Source organism: Hypanus sabinus, chromosome X2 (genome assembly GCF_030144855.1).
Source record: "Hypanus sabinus isolate sHypSab1 chromosome X2, sHypSab1.hap1, whole genome shotgun sequence".
NCBI classification, from domain to species: Eukaryota; Metazoa; Chordata; class Chondrichthyes; order Myliobatiformes; family Dasyatidae; genus Hypanus; species Hypanus sabinus.
Window position 1 is genome coordinate 2,775,964 of NC_082739.1, and position 16,594 is coordinate 2,792,557.

At 40.7% G+C, this 16,594-nt stretch overlaps 1 protein-coding gene across 1 annotated transcript in view; it reads right to left on the reverse strand.

Moving 5' to 3' along the window:
- The window catches only part of LOC132385081 (NF-kappa-B inhibitor delta-like), a 73,265-nt gene that overhangs the window by 33,405 nt on the left and 23,266 nt on the right, over positions 1-16,594 (reverse strand). Inside the window, exons 5-6 of the mRNA XM_059956808.1 lie at positions 15,545-15,650; positions 10,655-10,801 (exon numbers count right to left, since the gene is read on the reverse strand). Of these exons, the coding sequence (XP_059812791.1) occupies positions 10,655-10,801; positions 15,545-15,650 (253 nt within the window). The remainder of the gene's footprint in view (positions 1-10,654; positions 10,802-15,544; positions 15,651-16,594) is intronic.

Genomic DNA, 16,594 nt, shown 5'->3' on the forward strand with positions numbered 1-16,594 from the left:
CCCAGCATCTGGAACATATTTCCTGCCTCTATCTTATCTAATCCCTTAATAATCTTATATGTTGCAATCAGATTCCCTCTCAATCTTCCTAATTCCAGCGTGTACAAGCCCAGTCTCTCTAACCTCTCTGCGTAAGACAGTCCGGACATCCCAGGAATTAACCTCATGAATCTACGCTGCACTTCCTCTACAGCCAGGATGTCCTTCCTTAACCCTGGAGACCAAAACTGTACACAATACTCCAGGTGTGGTCTCGCCAGGGCCCTGTACAAATGCAAGAGGATTTCCTTGCTCTTGTACTCAATTCCCTTTGTAATAAAAGCCAACATTCCATTAGCCTTCTTCACTGCCTGCTGCACTTGCTCATTCACCTTCAGTGACTGATGAACAAGGACTCCTAGATCTCTTTGTATTTCTCCCTTACCTAACTCTACACCGTTCAGATACTAAACAACAGAAGGTAAAGAAAGTGACATAAATAGCAATAAAGTAAAGAGGAAGGAGAAATAAACACAGGGAAAAATGATACATTTAAAAAATCATTGACAAGAAATGTGTGCAACCAAATAAGTGGGAATGAGACTGAATGACTTTAATTATGTTTTAGAGAAATGATTTGGAATTGATTGAAAAGACTTTCATTGATCTGACGTTCCATTGCCAGCTTCATGCAGGGAATATATTGATGAATGGTTTCAGAGTAAGTTCAGAAAGTAGTTAAGAATAATCAGTGACACCAAGGGGGAGGAAATGCTTGTAAAAAGCAAATGAAAGAGTAATAAAAATCAACCAGCAAATTCTGTAGATCCACTGTAGAAAGTAACTGTGATTCCAACATCATGTCAACACAGCATTCACTATTTTACCCCATCTTTCATTACAAACAGAGAGATGGTGCCATGTAGCTTTTTTAGATTAAAAGAAAAGAAAGACAGGTTAGCTTCATTTGTCATGTACACATTGAAACATACAGTGAAATGCATCATTTGTATCAACGATTAACAGTCAAGGATTACTGGGGGCAGCCCGCAAGTGTCACCATGCTTCTGATGTCAGCATATCATACCTACAACTTGAAATGTGTGTCTTTAGAATGTGGGAGGAAATCGGAGCACCTGGAAGAAACCTTGTGGTCACAGGGAGAACGTACACACTCTTTACAGACAGTGGCAGAATTGAACCCAGCTCACCTGTCCTGAAAGTGCTACACTAACTGCTAGGCTGCCCTTTTAATACACACATCCTTCCTTCCATACTTTCTAGAAAGCTGTTTTATTGAGAAAATCTTTGAGCCTACCATGGCGAGAGCAGCTAACTAATAGACACTTGGCAGTCAACAATGATGATTGGATTGGCTGCTGCCTAATCCACAGTTTCATTCTGTCAGCCTGGTCCCAGAACAACAGGTAAAACAATGCTGAAGATGTTAAATGTATCTGTCTTAGTCCAGCAAGTCCAGTGTCACAATAGCTATGCTAAAAAGAAGCTTTGAAATATGCTGGTTTTCTCATCTCCACACAAAGTAAAATTTGACATTAATCGGTCATACTTGTGAGGTTTTCCTGCTTTATGTGGGATAACGGCAGCTGTTGAATGAATCAAACTTCAGAAAGCCAGAACCATGGTGATATGTTTAATGACAGTTGAAATAAAAATAAATTTGAAACATAGCCTGAATCAGATCAGGCAAGAGTTATAATTCCATAGATGTGATCAGCCCCAGCTTGACAGAACACTATGCAAGTTACCTCACTGTTGGTTGTTGGCTGGAGAGAGCAGTGTGTAAGTGTCAAGTGGTAATTTGCTGGGTTAAAAGCTCTGACATTAAGCCTGAAGGCATGTGATTCAGTTTAAGATATATTTCTTCACTTACTGTGCTGCTTTTTAAAAACTAAATTGCTCCATATTGTGGAAGCACAGTCTCAACATCGTTTTAATTTTCTGTCAGTTTAACACTCGATAGATTAACATCAGCTTGTCTTCATTTTGAACCCTAACCCTATAGTATATAGTTATACTATAAATTATAGCTATAAATAATATTTCTTATTGGAATTTATAATTTGTTTTTATATATTGCACTGTACTGCTGCTACAAAATAACAAATTTCACGACTTATGTCAGTGATGTTAAAATTGATTCTGATTTTGATAATAGATCTTTGCATTTGATGGCTCAGGTTCCAATGATGGAGGAATTAAATTCAGAGATGATGCAGTGACTACAGCTGGAAGCTGAATTCATTTGGTAAAATTCTGAAGTGCAACGAATTGGACCTTGTTTCACAAAATATTATCTTTGTGTACAGGCTTGGGAAGGGAAACAAAAGAACGGCAAGCCTCACCTTGATAAATGCCAAGCACATTAAAGAAGGATCTATCTGGGCATGTGTGTACAGTAAGCATCTATTTAAACTGCATGTTGAAATGAATCGTATTTCAATTCCAGGACTGGTCCTTGTATTTTTACAAAGTAACGTCCAAGCAGTCTACTCTGAATATCATGTTCATATCCACTCTAAACAAAATGCTGGCATTGGAGAGGGTCCAGAGGAGGTTCATGAGAATGATCCCAGGAATGAAAGGCTTAACGTATGAGGTGCATTTGATGGCCCTGACCCATACTCACTGGAGTTTAGATGAATGAGAGTGGATCTCATTGAAATCCACTGAGTATTGAAAGGCCTAGATAGAGTGGATGTGGAAAGGATGTTTCCTATGGTGGGAGAGTCTAGGACCAGAGGGCACAGTCTCAGAATAGAAGGACGTTCCTTTAGAATAACGATGAGGAGGAATTTCTTTAGCCAGAGGGGGGTGAATCTGTGGAATTCATTGCCATATACAGCTGTGGTGCACAAGTCATTGAGTATATTTAAAGATGAGGTCAATAGATTCTTGATTAGTAAGGGTGTCAAAGGTTACGGGGAGTAGGCAGGAGAATGGGATTAAGAGGGTTAATAAGTCAGTCACTATGGAATTGCAGAGCAGACTTGATGGGCTGAATCGCCTAATTCTGCTCCTAGGTCTTATTGTCTTGTGGTCAGAACTATATTGAATATTTCTTGAAAGTGACCAGGAACAAATGTTGTTGCTGTTGATCTTATAGGAAAATGCACTTGTGAAGGGAACCTGTTGCGTATTTACAAATATCACACAGTATTGTAAAGGAATCTTTCAGATCAGATCATGGTTGATTTAGCTGTAATGCCGTTTATATCTTCTGACACTCAAAACACTGATTAAAAAGGCAAAAGGTTCCATTAAGAGCCATTGATTTCACTGATCTTCACTGGTAATTGGCTCACTGATTTGATTATTGGACTGTAGTTTATATTGGTCTCGTTGTTTTCTGTGTTGTTGCTGATTGGTGGGTGGGTGATACATTACTTGTTTATGTGAGGGAGGGATTGATGTCTGATGTTGGTGTGCTCCTATGTGAGTGATCTGCTAGTTTTTGTGTGTGAGAGAGGGGTTGAGGGTTTGATGCTATTGTCACTGATTTTTTGAGAGGGAGGGGGTTGGGGGTTTGGGGTTTTGATGTTCTAGCTGCTGTTTTCTCCTAATGGCCACCCATTTCAATCCTACTTCCCATTCCCATTCCAACATGTCCATCCATGGCCTCCCCCACTGTTGTGATGAGGCCACACTTAGGTTGGAGGAACAACAACTTGCATTCCGTTTGGGTAGCCTCCAACCTGATGGCATGAACATCAATTTCTCAAACTTCCAGTAACGTCCCCACCCCCTTCACCATTCCCCATCCCCTTTTCCCTCTCTCACTTTACCACTTTACCTGCCCATCACCTCCCTCTAGTGCTACTCCCCCTTCCCTTTCTTCTGTGGTCTTCTACACTCTCCTGTCAGATTCCCCCTTCTCCAATCCTGTATCTCTTTCACCGATCAACTTCCCAGCTCTTTATTTCACTCTGCTACCCTGCTAGTTTCACCTGTCACCCTGTGGTTCCTCCTCGCCCCCCCACCTTCTATCTCTGACTCCTCATCTTTTTTTCTCCAGTCCCGATGAAGGGTCTCAGCCGGAAATGTTGTCTGTACTCTTTTCCATTGATGCTGCCTGGCCTGCTGAGTTCCTCCAGCATTTTGCTTTTGTTGAAGCGAGACATTTGTCCATACTTGTGCAAATATCCACAGGAATGTGTCATACAAGTCAGTTCGATAACCATTATTTATAAAAATGGTCTGTAGGTTTTATCAGTCTATCAATATCAGACATACGGAATGCATAGTCTTTCACTACCTGACTATCTTCTAGTGTTTGCATTCATAAACAATGAAGCAGGTTTGGAAGGTGCTGGCATAGACTCCAGGACTATCCTGCAGCTCAGGAAACCTAACACATGTACATAGTTCTAGTGAGGAACATAAGAATCTTGAAGGCATTCTGCATCTTTCCCACTGTTTTAGGCTGGCTTTGTTAGAAGCACCCTGCAGGCAGGACATCTGATATCTTTGAGCAGTTTCAGCTCTTTGGTGGCATTCTGTCAATGGAAACAACATCAATCATTTCCCATATTAAAATTGTTCAATTCCCATGAATGGAAAAGTCTACAGAAAGTAGTGGATGCAGCCCATTCCATCACAGGAAAAGCTCTCCCTACCATCGAGTACATCTACAAGGAGCATTACCACAAGAAAGCAGCATCTATCATCAAGGATCCCAACCACCCAGGCCATGCGTCCTTCTCATTGCTGCCATCAGGAAGGAGGGACAGGAGCCTCAGGTGCCACACCCACTAGGTTCAGGAACACCTATTATCCCTCAACCAACAGGTTTCTGACCAGTGGGGATAATTTTACTCACCTCAACACTGAACTGACTCCACAACCAAAGGACTCACTTTCAAGGACTCTACAATTCATGTTCTCAATATTATCTATCTATCTATCTGTCTATTTATTTATTTATTTATTTATTTATCTATTTATCTATTTATTTATCTATTTATTTATTTATTTATTTATTTATCTATCTATCTATTTATTTATTTATTGATTGATTGATTGATTTATTGTGATTTTTTTTGTATTTGCACATTGTCAGTCTTTGTGCACAGTTTTTCATTGATTCTATTGTATTTCTCTGTTCTGTGAATGCCCGCAAGAAAATGAATCTCAGGGTAGTATATGGCGACATATACTGTATGTAATAAATTAATTTTGAACTTTGAACTTTGAATATGAAAGCTTTTTAATTCTTCCATCACCAGTTTCTGTCACTATAATCCCTCTCTATAAACACTGTAAGTCATTTCCATTAAATCTTCATGGTACCAACTTTGGAGCATCCATGTACAAAGATGGACACTGGATATCTGTCTAGAAATGTGGTGCATGGATATTTTCCAGCCAAGGCCTAGCTGGAGATTTAGATGTATTTACAATTGTTTTGGTACTTTGTCCAGTTGTTCATAAAACTAAGGGTATCAAATGCTTTTCTAGCAGCCTTCTTAACTTGTCCTGCCATCTTCTTGGATTTCTGTTCACCTTCCTGGATCGTAAAGTTTCCTGCCAAGTTCTATTATTTTAACTCACTACTATATTAAAATTGCTTCTACTTGTGTGGCTGGATCCATCTGCAGTCTCTCACTACCCTCTGCTGTTAATGGTATTCCCACACTTTGAAATTATGGTGCGAATACACAAATCAAAGGAGAATTGGGTCCAGTACCAAACCATGTGGAATAGCACAAGACTTCTTAATAAAGCTCTCTGCTTCTTTCTTGACAACAGACTCAACTAGTTCTCCTCCACCACCACCCTCCCCCGTCTGGCAGAACTGGATCTCACTCTTAACAATTTCTCTTTCTCCAAACCAAAGGTGTAGCCATGGGCACCCACACGGGCCCCAGCTATGCCTGCCTTTTCGTTGGCTATATGGACTAGTCCATGTCCAAGCCTTCTATGGTAATGCTCTCCAACTTTTTCTGCACTGCATTGATGACTGCATTGGTGTTGCTTCATGCACCCATGCTGAGCTTGTCAATTTCATCACTTTACCTCTAACTTCCTTCCTACCTTTAAATTTACTTAGTTCATTTCTGACACCTCTCTTCCCTTTCTCAATCTCGGTGTCTGTATCTCTGGGGACAAACTGTCTACTGATATCTTTTACAAACCTACCAATTCCCATGGTTATCTTGACATCTTTCCACCCTGTCTCCTGTAAAAATTCTTTTCTCAGTTCCCAGGATACGGCTTTCCTTTCCAGGACATCACAGAGTTCCCTTCCGCCACCTTTGACGATGCCCTCATCTGCATCTCCTCTATTTCCTGGATATTCACCCTCACCACACCTTCCTGCTGCCCTAACAGGGATAGAGTTTCTTTTACCATCCCAAGAGCCTTCACATCCACTCTGTCACTTTCAACAGAATCCTACCACCAAACACATCTTTAACCCCCCACCCCCACCCCACCCCCACCCCTACCCCTACCCCTCTGGTGCCTCTCCTCCTTCCCTTTCTTCAATGCTTCACTCTCCTGTCAGATTCCTTCTTCCTCAGCCCTTTACCTTTTCCACCTATCACCTCCCAGCTTCTTCCTTCATCTCCCTCCCTCCTCCACCCAGCTGGTCACACCTTTCATCTTCTAGCTTGTACTCCTTCTCCTGCCCCCACCTTCCTATTCTGCTTTCTTATCCCTTCTTTTCCAGTCCTAATGAAGGGTTTTTGTCTGAAATGTCATCTGTTCATTCCTCTCCATAGATGCTGCCTGAACTTCTGAGTTCCCCCAGTATTTTGTGTGTTACTCTGGGTTTCCAGCATCTGCAGATTCTCTTGTGTTTACTTCTTAATTCTGACTGTTCACCACCACTCTCTATTTTCTGTTGCTTAACTAATGATTTTCTTAAACATGTCCACCTGTTCTATTTCTATGGATTTCAATTTGTCAAATGGATCTAATTTTCCATCTTTGTAAGTTGATATACAAAACATTGGCTGCATTATGTTCATTATCAAGTTGGTGAAACAATCATTTGCCTTTCACAAAAGAGGTGCTTTCACAGATGCTGTTTGACCTGGTGATTATTGCCAACATTCACTGTTTTTTGGTGAGCATCTGCATTTTTATTTGTCGTGAAGTTGATGACAAACTCCAATTGGGTTTTATCAGAGGTACGCCTCTGCATTCTAGGTCAACATCCTTCCCAAATTTTGCATGCTTCAAGAGCAGTTCAGGTTAGACCATAAGGCCATCAGACTTAGGAGCAGAATCGGGCCATTCGGCCCATCAAGTCTGCTCCATCATTCCATCATGGCTGATTAATTATATCTCTGAACCTCCATTCTCCTGCCTTCTCCCGTAATCTTTGGTGCCTTTACTAATCAAGAACCTATCCACCTCCACTTAAATATACCCAAAGACTTGGGTTTATCTGTGACAATAAATTTCACAGATTTGTCACTCTTGACCTAAAAAAATCCTCCTCATCTCTGTTCTAAAGGGACATCCTTCTATGTTAAGGTTGTACCCGCTGGTCCAAGACTCTCCCACATTCTCTCCACATCCATTCCATGTAGGCCTTTCAATATTCAATGTGTTTTAATGAGATCCCCCCTCATTCTTCTAAACTCCAGTGAGCACAGGCCCAGAGTATCATAGCAGACCTATATCCACTTGGTCACCAAGAGAGCCAGTGATCATCGAGATAATATTTTGAAAATCCATTATATCCCACTGACATTTCTATACTTTTTTCTTACGTTGTTTTGTTACCCATCCTCAGGAGGGTTTAAGTGAGGTTGTTGGTGGGTGGAGGGGGTGGGGGAGAGGTGATAACTAAAGCAACAGATCAAAGGAGGAGGGTTGGAGAGGACAGTTAATTTTATGACCAGTAAGAACAATCAGGGGCAAGGTAATAAACACAATGGGACAAGTGGGGTGAAGTGTGTGTATCTTAATGCTAGGAGTATTATGGGTAAGGGTGTTGATAGGGAAACTTGGATGTTGAGAGATTCTGGTGGACTGGCAAGTAGCTAATGTTTTCCATTAGTCAAGAAGGGAAACATGGACAGGGTTAATCTTGGAATTATAGACCTGTGAGTCTCACGTCAGAGGAAGTGAAATTACTGAAAAAGATTCTTAGGAATCTTATGTTCCAAGTTTATAATTCCCTGAAAGTGTTTGCACAAGTTGTTAGAAATTTGGAAATTCAGAGGGCATGCATTTAAGGGTGGGGGGAGTGGGGCAATGAATTGAAAGAAATTATGCCAGGTGTATTTTTTTACAGAGTGGTGGGTGCCCAGAATACACTTCTTGGCATGGTTGTGGAAGCAAACACAATAGGAGCATTTGGTAGACTCTTAGACAGGGTAATGAATGGCTAGGAAATGGAAAGATATGGGCATTGGGTAGGCAGAAGGAATTGGTATGGTAGCCATTTGATTACTAATTTATTTGATTCGGCACGACATTGTGGGCTGAAATGCCTGTTTCTGTGCAGTTCTCAGTCCTATGTTCTATATTCTATTCTCTTAAATGCTGGCAAAAGTAATTTAGACCTAAACTCTTCAAACATTAAAATATGCAGCTGGAGTTCCAATATTTTGATGGAGAACTGGTTAAAAAACAATCTCTTGGCAGCCACTTTATGATTCTCTGTCACTAATAGAAACTCGTGTCCTTGAGGGTATTTATAGGCAGCCACTATGCAAATAAGCTCATAATCCCTGATTGCTGTGAAGTTACAAAGAATTTTAGTAATACTTCCGTAAAGTAACAGTCTGGATCACAAGACTTCCTCATAAGCTTTGATGTGTTTGGAGCATACTAGAACATATTTACTCTTGAAACCTCCACTGCTTAACTGTTCATTGAAATAACTCACCGAGTTCAGGGGGTGGGGGGGGGGGGAGTATAATTTTAATGGTAAAAAAATGATAACCTTAACAGGGCAGCATTGTTTTTTGTAATGCTTTGTAGTGCCAGCGAGCACTGATTAGGGTTCAATTCCCGCCACTGTCTATAAGGAGTTTGACTGTGAGTGCTTCCTCCAGGTGGTACATTTCCCTCCCACAGTCCAAAGATGTATGAGTTAGGGTTGTAAGTTGTGGGCATGCAATGTTGGTGATGCTTGCAGGCCTTAGATTTAGATGATGGAATAGATGGCTTTGTTACCAAGTTTGCAGATGATATGAAGATTGGTGGAGATGCAGGTAGTGTTGTGGAAACAGGTAGGATGCAGAAGGACTTAGACAGATTAGGAGAATGGGCAAGAAAGTGACAAATGAAATACAATGTTGGAAAATGCATAGTCATGCACTTTGGTAGTAGAAATAAATGTGCAGACTATTTTTTAAACAGGGAGAGAATCCAAAAATCTGAGATGCAAAGGGACTTTGGAGTCCTTGTCTAGAACACCCTAACAGTTAACTTGAAGGTTGAGTCGGTGGTGAGGAAGGCAAATGTAATGTTAGCATTCATTTCAAGAGGACTAGAATACAAGAGCAGGGATGTGATGCTGAGGCTTTATAAGGCACTGGTGAGGCCTCACCTTGAGTATTGTGAACAGTTTTGTGCCCCTCATTTTAGAAGAGATGTGCTGGCATTGGAGAGGGTCCAGAGGAGGTTCACAAGGATGACTCCAGGAATTGAAGGGTTATATTATGAGGAACGTTTGATGGCTCTGGGTCTGTACTCACTGGAGTTCAGAAGGATGAGGGGAGATCTCATTGAAACCTTTCAAACGTTGAAAGGTTTAGACAGAGTAGATGTGGAAAGGATGTTTCCCATGGTGGGAGAGTCGAGGACAAGAGGGCACAGACTCAAGATAGAGGGACACCCTTTCAAAACAGAGATGCAGAGAAATTTCTTTAGCCAAAGGGTGGTGAATTTGTGGAATTTGTTACTATGTGCAGCTGTGGAGGCCAGGTCATTGGGTGCATTTAAGGCAGAGATTGATAGGTTCTTGATTCGAAATGGCATTAAAGGTTACGGGGAGAAGACTGGGAACTGGGGTTGAGGAGGAGAAAAAAAAGGATCAGCCATGATGGAATGGTGGAGCAGACTCGATGGGCTAGATGGCCTAATTCTACTCCTATGTTTTATGGTCTTATGATCTATCTCAAGAAGGATGAGGGGGGAATCTCATTGAAACCTGTTGAATATTGAAAGGCCTGGACAGAGTGGATGTGGAGAGGATGTTTCCAATAGTGGGTGACTCTAAGGCCAGAGAGCACAGCATCAGAATAGAAGAATGATCCTTTAGAACAGAGATGAGGAAGAATTTCTCAAGCCAGAAATTCGTTGTTACAGATGGCTGTGGAGGCTAAATCATTGGGTGTACTTAAAACGAGTCCATGATTAGTAAGTGTGTTAAAGGTTAAGGGCAAAAGGCACATGAATGGGGTTGAGAGGGATAATAAATTGGCCATGATAGAATAGTGGAGCACACTTGATGGGCCAAGTGGCCTAATTCTGGCCCTTTATGATATGATCTTATAACTCAACTGTTCAACATAAAATAGGCAACCAACAATGCAGTTTCCACATTTCCACAGTTGAAAGTGTGTAGTTCTCCCAATTTATCATATGAGACATGGTGAATGTATTTAACTTGGACGCCATTTAGGAATGTGAATCATTGTAATTGAGAGCTTTGGTAGCTTAAAGTGAACCGAGCAAATAGCAGGCTTACCTGAATGATGCTCAGATGGCCATATGTCGCAGCCAGGTGGAGAAAGGTTAACCCTTTGTCGTCAACAGCATTCAGATCAGCACCAAGTAGGATCAGATCTCTTACAATCAGAGGCTGATTAGCTACCACGGCAACCAATAGGGGTGTCTAGGAATATCATAAAATGCATAGTTGGTAGTAAAGGAGGTTAATGGAATAGGAGAAGGGCCAGCATTATCTTGAGCCCATTCCACAAATGATCTCATTCAGAGTTGAATTGTACCTTTACTTCATTTATTTATAACACAAAACATAGAACACCATGATACAGACCCGTTGGTCCACAACGTTGTGCCGACCTTTCTAAGATCAATCTAACCCTTTATTTTCTATCTTCCGTGTGCCTATCTAAGAGTTTCTCAAATGTCCCTACTGTACCTGTCTCTATCACCACACTGGCAGAGCATTCCATGTATCCACCACTCTCTGTATAAAGAACTTATCTATGACATCTCTTTATCCTTTCTTGGCAAGGAGTCCCTTTTCTACAATTAACCATTAATCTTAGTTATGACTTAAACCTACCCTCAGTAGCATTTTGCAGGGAGAATTCCAGATTTTCATCATCTTTTGAGATCCCTGGAAGTTGCCGTGCAAATTGATTGGATATAGTTAAGAAGGCATATGGTGTGTGTTGGTCTTCATAAGTTAGGGCAATTGAGTTCAAGAGGCATGAGGTAATGTTGCAGCTCTATAAAATCCTGGCTGGGCCCCACTTGGGATGCCACAGTAGCACAGTGGTTAGCGCAATGCTATTATAGCTCAGGATGTTAGAGTTCAGAGTTCAACTCTGGCACCCTCTGTAAGAAGTTTGTATGTCCTTCCTGTTTTCTCCTATAGTCCAAAAATGTACCAGTTAGTGGTTAATAGGTCATTGTAAACTGTGCTGTGATTAGGCTAGTGTTAAATAGGTGGGTGCTGGTTGGCACAGCTCATTGGACCAGAAGGGCCTGTTATATGCTGTATCTCTAAACAAATAAATAATAAATAAAATAGAATATTGTGTTCCTTTCCGGCCGCCCCATTATAGGAAGAATGTGGAAGCTTTAGAGAGGGTGCAGACGAGATTTACTGGGATGCTGCCTGGATTACAGAGCATATCCTATGAGAATAGGTAGAGTGAGCTAGAGCTTTTCCCTTTGGAGCAGAGGATGAGAGATGACTTAGTAGACGTGCACGTAATGATAAGAGGAATAGATCAAGTGGATAGCCAGAGACTTTTTCCTGGGCAGAAATGGCTAATATGAGGGGGCATAACTTTAAGGTACTTGAAGGAAAGTACGGTGGGGGGAATCAGAGTTTACACAGAGTTGTGGCTGCATGGAACGCACTGCCAGAAATGGTGATTGAGGCAAATACATGAGGGGCTTTTACAAAATGCTTTAATGGGCAAATGGATGATAGAAAAATAGGGGCAATGTAGGAGGGAAGGGTTATATTGATCTTAGAGTAGGTTAAAAAGTTGGCACAACATTGTGGGCCAAAGGGGCTGTACTGTCCTATACTGTTCTATGTTTTATGTAAAGAATTAGTTACTGATATGGCTCCTGTACAGTATTGCTCTAATTTTGTTAAGTCCCTCTAGAACAAATAACCCTTTCATCAAGCCCAAAAAATTCATTAATCATTTAAAATTCTCAGATTGGATCATCTCTTAACTTTTGTAGTCAAATATAAATTCAGTTCTGATCACCACATTGTAGGGAGTTGGTGACTTTGGAAGTTATGTTGTTATGAGGTTATGTAATATAGGCTCCTAAGTCTATTAAAAGTGCCAGTAAAGATAGGCAAGGGTAGTTATTGGGTAATTAGGAGAATACATTGAAAGGTGGGATGTTGGAGAGGTAATTGTTTATATCGAAAGAAGTCATAAATAAGTTATTAAAGAAATATGTTCCTTTCAGTCACTAAACGCCTAAAGAAAATGCAATCCATCCATGGCTAACAAGAGTAATTAAAGATAGTATTGAATCAAAGAGCGAATTTTGTAAAGTTGCCAGAAAGAGCAAAAGGAAAGAGGATTAGAAATATTTAGAACTCAGCAAAAGAACACTCAGAAAGGCAAGATGGAACATTGCTGAGTCACATAAAAATGTAATAGCCTTTATAAGCAAATCAGATAACTAGTAATGGCAAATCAAAAACTGCAGATGTTGGAAATCGAAAATTAAAAACAACAAAAGTGCTGAAAGTACTCAGCATGTCACACTGCCTCTGTAGCAAGAGAAACAGGTCAGAGGCTATATCGTAGCAGTACTGAATGGTGGAGAGTAATGTGCAGGCAAGCAAGTCTTCCTTTATTTTGATTTGCTGGAGGATCGTCAAGTGAGTGGCATCAATAAACATGACATAATCAGAACAATCATTGGATCAATTTGCAGGAATACTATCTGTAGGGAAATGGAGAGTCTATGACCTTAATCCTGATCACCATTTTATTTGAAATATACACGGTACTGGAGAAGATGCAAAAAGAATATACAAGTATTAAAAAAATGCAAGGGTATGTCAGTCAGAAAAGGAATTTTTAGGCTGGATTCTAGTATAAAGAGAAGTGACAGATCTAATAAATATATTTAAAATTATGAAATGTCTTGAGTATGATATTCCTTTACATTAGAATATCTGTGGAGAAGAATTTGCAGACTTTGTGCAAGGCAAGCAAGTCCTGGAATCTAAGCTAAGTTAAAGTCCTTGGGCCCAGGGAGATTTTACTTATGTGAAGAAGGTAATTATTTGCTTTTACTGTAAAATTGTAGTGATTTAGAAATGTTTTTATATTATTTTATTTCTTTTTTAAAGACCATTATTAATATATATATTATAAAAATTAATTGGTTCTTTATTTTTTAATGTGGACATTCGAAAACATTGAAAATCTGGCAGGACAGTGCTGGGGCTTAGCTTTGCCTTTTGTGGGTGGGGCATGATTCCGACCATGCAACCCAATTAAAGTTGCCATGGAAAAAGGTACCAAATGGGATGTGGATGAGATGTGCAGTGAGTTGATCCCCATGGGTAAGGTACGTGCGGGACAACTGTGTATCTTAACAGTAAGTTTCATCAATCAGTTGGCACTACTCGTGGGGCCGACAAAAGCCATGAACAATCATGGAAAAATCAAATTGGAAATTGCAAAGAAACTTTTTGAGAAATTGTAACTTGCTCCTGTAGGGACTGGTTGAGATCAATAATACAGAAGCATTGAAGGGAAACTGTATGAATACAAGACGGGGTCATGAATAAATGGATATGGTGGACATCTATCATTCACTAGAATCACTAGCTCGCTACCTTTGTGCATACTGCTTGCTCCATTAACTCATTAACACTTGGATCTTGTTTAAAATGATTTTTTTAATGCTTAGTGCACTGAAATTCATCTTGGGCACTAAAAGTATATTGCAATTAATTAGATATGAATTAGCAGCCAAAATCACCCCTTCATTTTAATGGAGGCTTTTATGATTGTGCCAGAATTAACCCAACACACACTCAGTGGGCATGTTTCCCAACCTGGGAGCTGGGATAAAGAAAGATATGGAAACAGATTATGAGAATAGCATTGAGCATAAGTGTTCGGATGGACTAAGATGCCTGTTTCTGACCATTCTAACTAGTTGCATCACGGTCTGCTATGGAACTTCTAATGCACAGGATCGCAAGAAGCTGCAGAAGGTTATAGACTCAGGCAGCTCTGTCAGATTCTCAACAACTCCCCCAACAGCCACCCCCACCCACCACCCACCAACATCGAGGACATCTTCAAGAAGCGATACCTCAAGAAGGGAGCATCCACCTGACTAAGGACCCTCACCATCTGGGATATCCCCTCTTCTCGTTATTAACATTGGGAAGGAACTTGATTTACTTCCTCTCCACCATCAGCTTCTTGAATGGTCTGTGAGCCCATGTACCCTACCTCGCTATTCCCTTTGCACTATGTACTTATCTTGTAATTATAGTAATAATTATCTTTGCTGCTTCAAAATATCAATTTTTATGTCATACAATAACAGCAATCCTGATTCTGATTCAGAAATTCTACAATCAAACAGGCTAACTATAGACTGTAATGCAACAATGGATTTTTTTTTGTCTTTATGCTTAATTCTGTGTAATTTACATATTTTTAGGTTCCTTAAGGTTTTCATAGCTGGGGTAGGTAGTGGGTATAAGCTCCCACTACATACTAAATACTCCCAATAGTGAGTGTTCTTCTCAAATAGCCTCTAACAACCAAGTCCAGCTCCTGGCCTTCACATGAGGCTGAGCTACTAAGCCCGATGGAACTGTTTCTACTGACAAGAGAAGGGACAGATTACTGGTGTCTTAAAACCAACTGTTTTGGGCAGATGGGGCTCATATAGGAGAAGGAAAACTCTGATCTCAAATCTCCACTGCCTTGCTGTTATACCCATTCATGGGAAAAGCTTCGGGAGTAAACCCCAAGGAAAAATCTGGAGCTGGAGTCCCTAAGGCAGTCTGACATTGAGTTCAACACTGACTGGCCATTCCTGTGACGCCGCTGGTGCCAAACTGTATCAGTCTCTGCTGTTCCTTTGGATTCATCAGCTGCATGGAGAGGGGGAGCCTGCCCCATGGGCAACAGGGTATTCTCCATATCATACTGCCCTGGCTTGCACTCTGGCTTACGTATCACGTAGACAGCTAGGCCGACCCAACCACAGAGGGCTTCAATATAATGTATATGGCTTTTCTAGTGTATGTTGTATCTCTAATGCTATGCGTCTGTGGAGCTGCTGCAAGTAAGTTTTACATTGCACCTGTGAATACATGTACAACAATACAACAATAAACTCAACTTAGATTGTGGTAAGGTTTTTATACCTTTCCTCTGTGTTCTTTTGTATCAAGTCTTCTGAGCTCACGCATTCGCTCAGCGGCTGCATAGGCATGCTCCCTCATACCTTTTGCTGCGTAGATGTGTAGGATTCTGGAAGAGACAAAATCATACAATTACAGTTTAGACTGATTGCTAATTTTGCTTCCATTTTTTGGACTGATAGATGGATAACCAGTCTGAAAAAATGCTTCAAGAGGTAGTTCATAGAAACTTCAATATTCATCATTAAAGAGTAAGGCAAAATGTTCTTCTGTTTTGCTGCATGGCTGGTCTCCACTGCTGTCATGAGAGGCACTGAATGAAGAATGGCATGTCGCATGGTACGAGGATCCAACTGGGCAGTTCTAGTGCAGGCCCTTGCAGCTTTCTAAGAGCACTACTGACAGAAACTTGGAAAGGTTTATAACACATCCCTGTGCCTATGACCAACAGATAAAGAGAGGTTCATGAACAATCATTAAGATTGTGAAGATTAAGAGTTGACACTCCCATTACTTTGATGTATTTCTATCTCCTTTCTATAGATCTGCCTTTCTCAGAGTTGAAAGAAGGTGGATCATCCACTCTCAGGTCAGATGGTTGTCTACTGGCTCATGAATGAAGATGTGGGTGATGTTCCTGAATCAGCTTTACAGAAACATTGAGCTTCTGCTGGTCTTTCACTGCCTCCATCAATAGCATAACATGTTTATCGATCAACTCTGTTCTCCTCTGCATCTTGCAGCATGCTCATTTATTTCTTAATGTTTTGGGCAGATTCCACTCACTCCTTCCTTTAAAACAATTGGAGTGCAGAAAGAATATAAAATGGGATTAGTGGAGAATACTGTTTGATGACTGGCATGGACTGAACGGAATGTTTCCCTGCTATATGATTCTCTGACTATTGTGCAAACAAGACTTCTATGTAAAGTAAGCCAGTGTGGAAGTGGGAACAGTGTCAATGTAATTATGGTGTTTACAACTTGACTGTGGCAAAACTGAACAAATACAGGTGAATCAATACACACACAAAATGCTGGAGTAACTCAGCA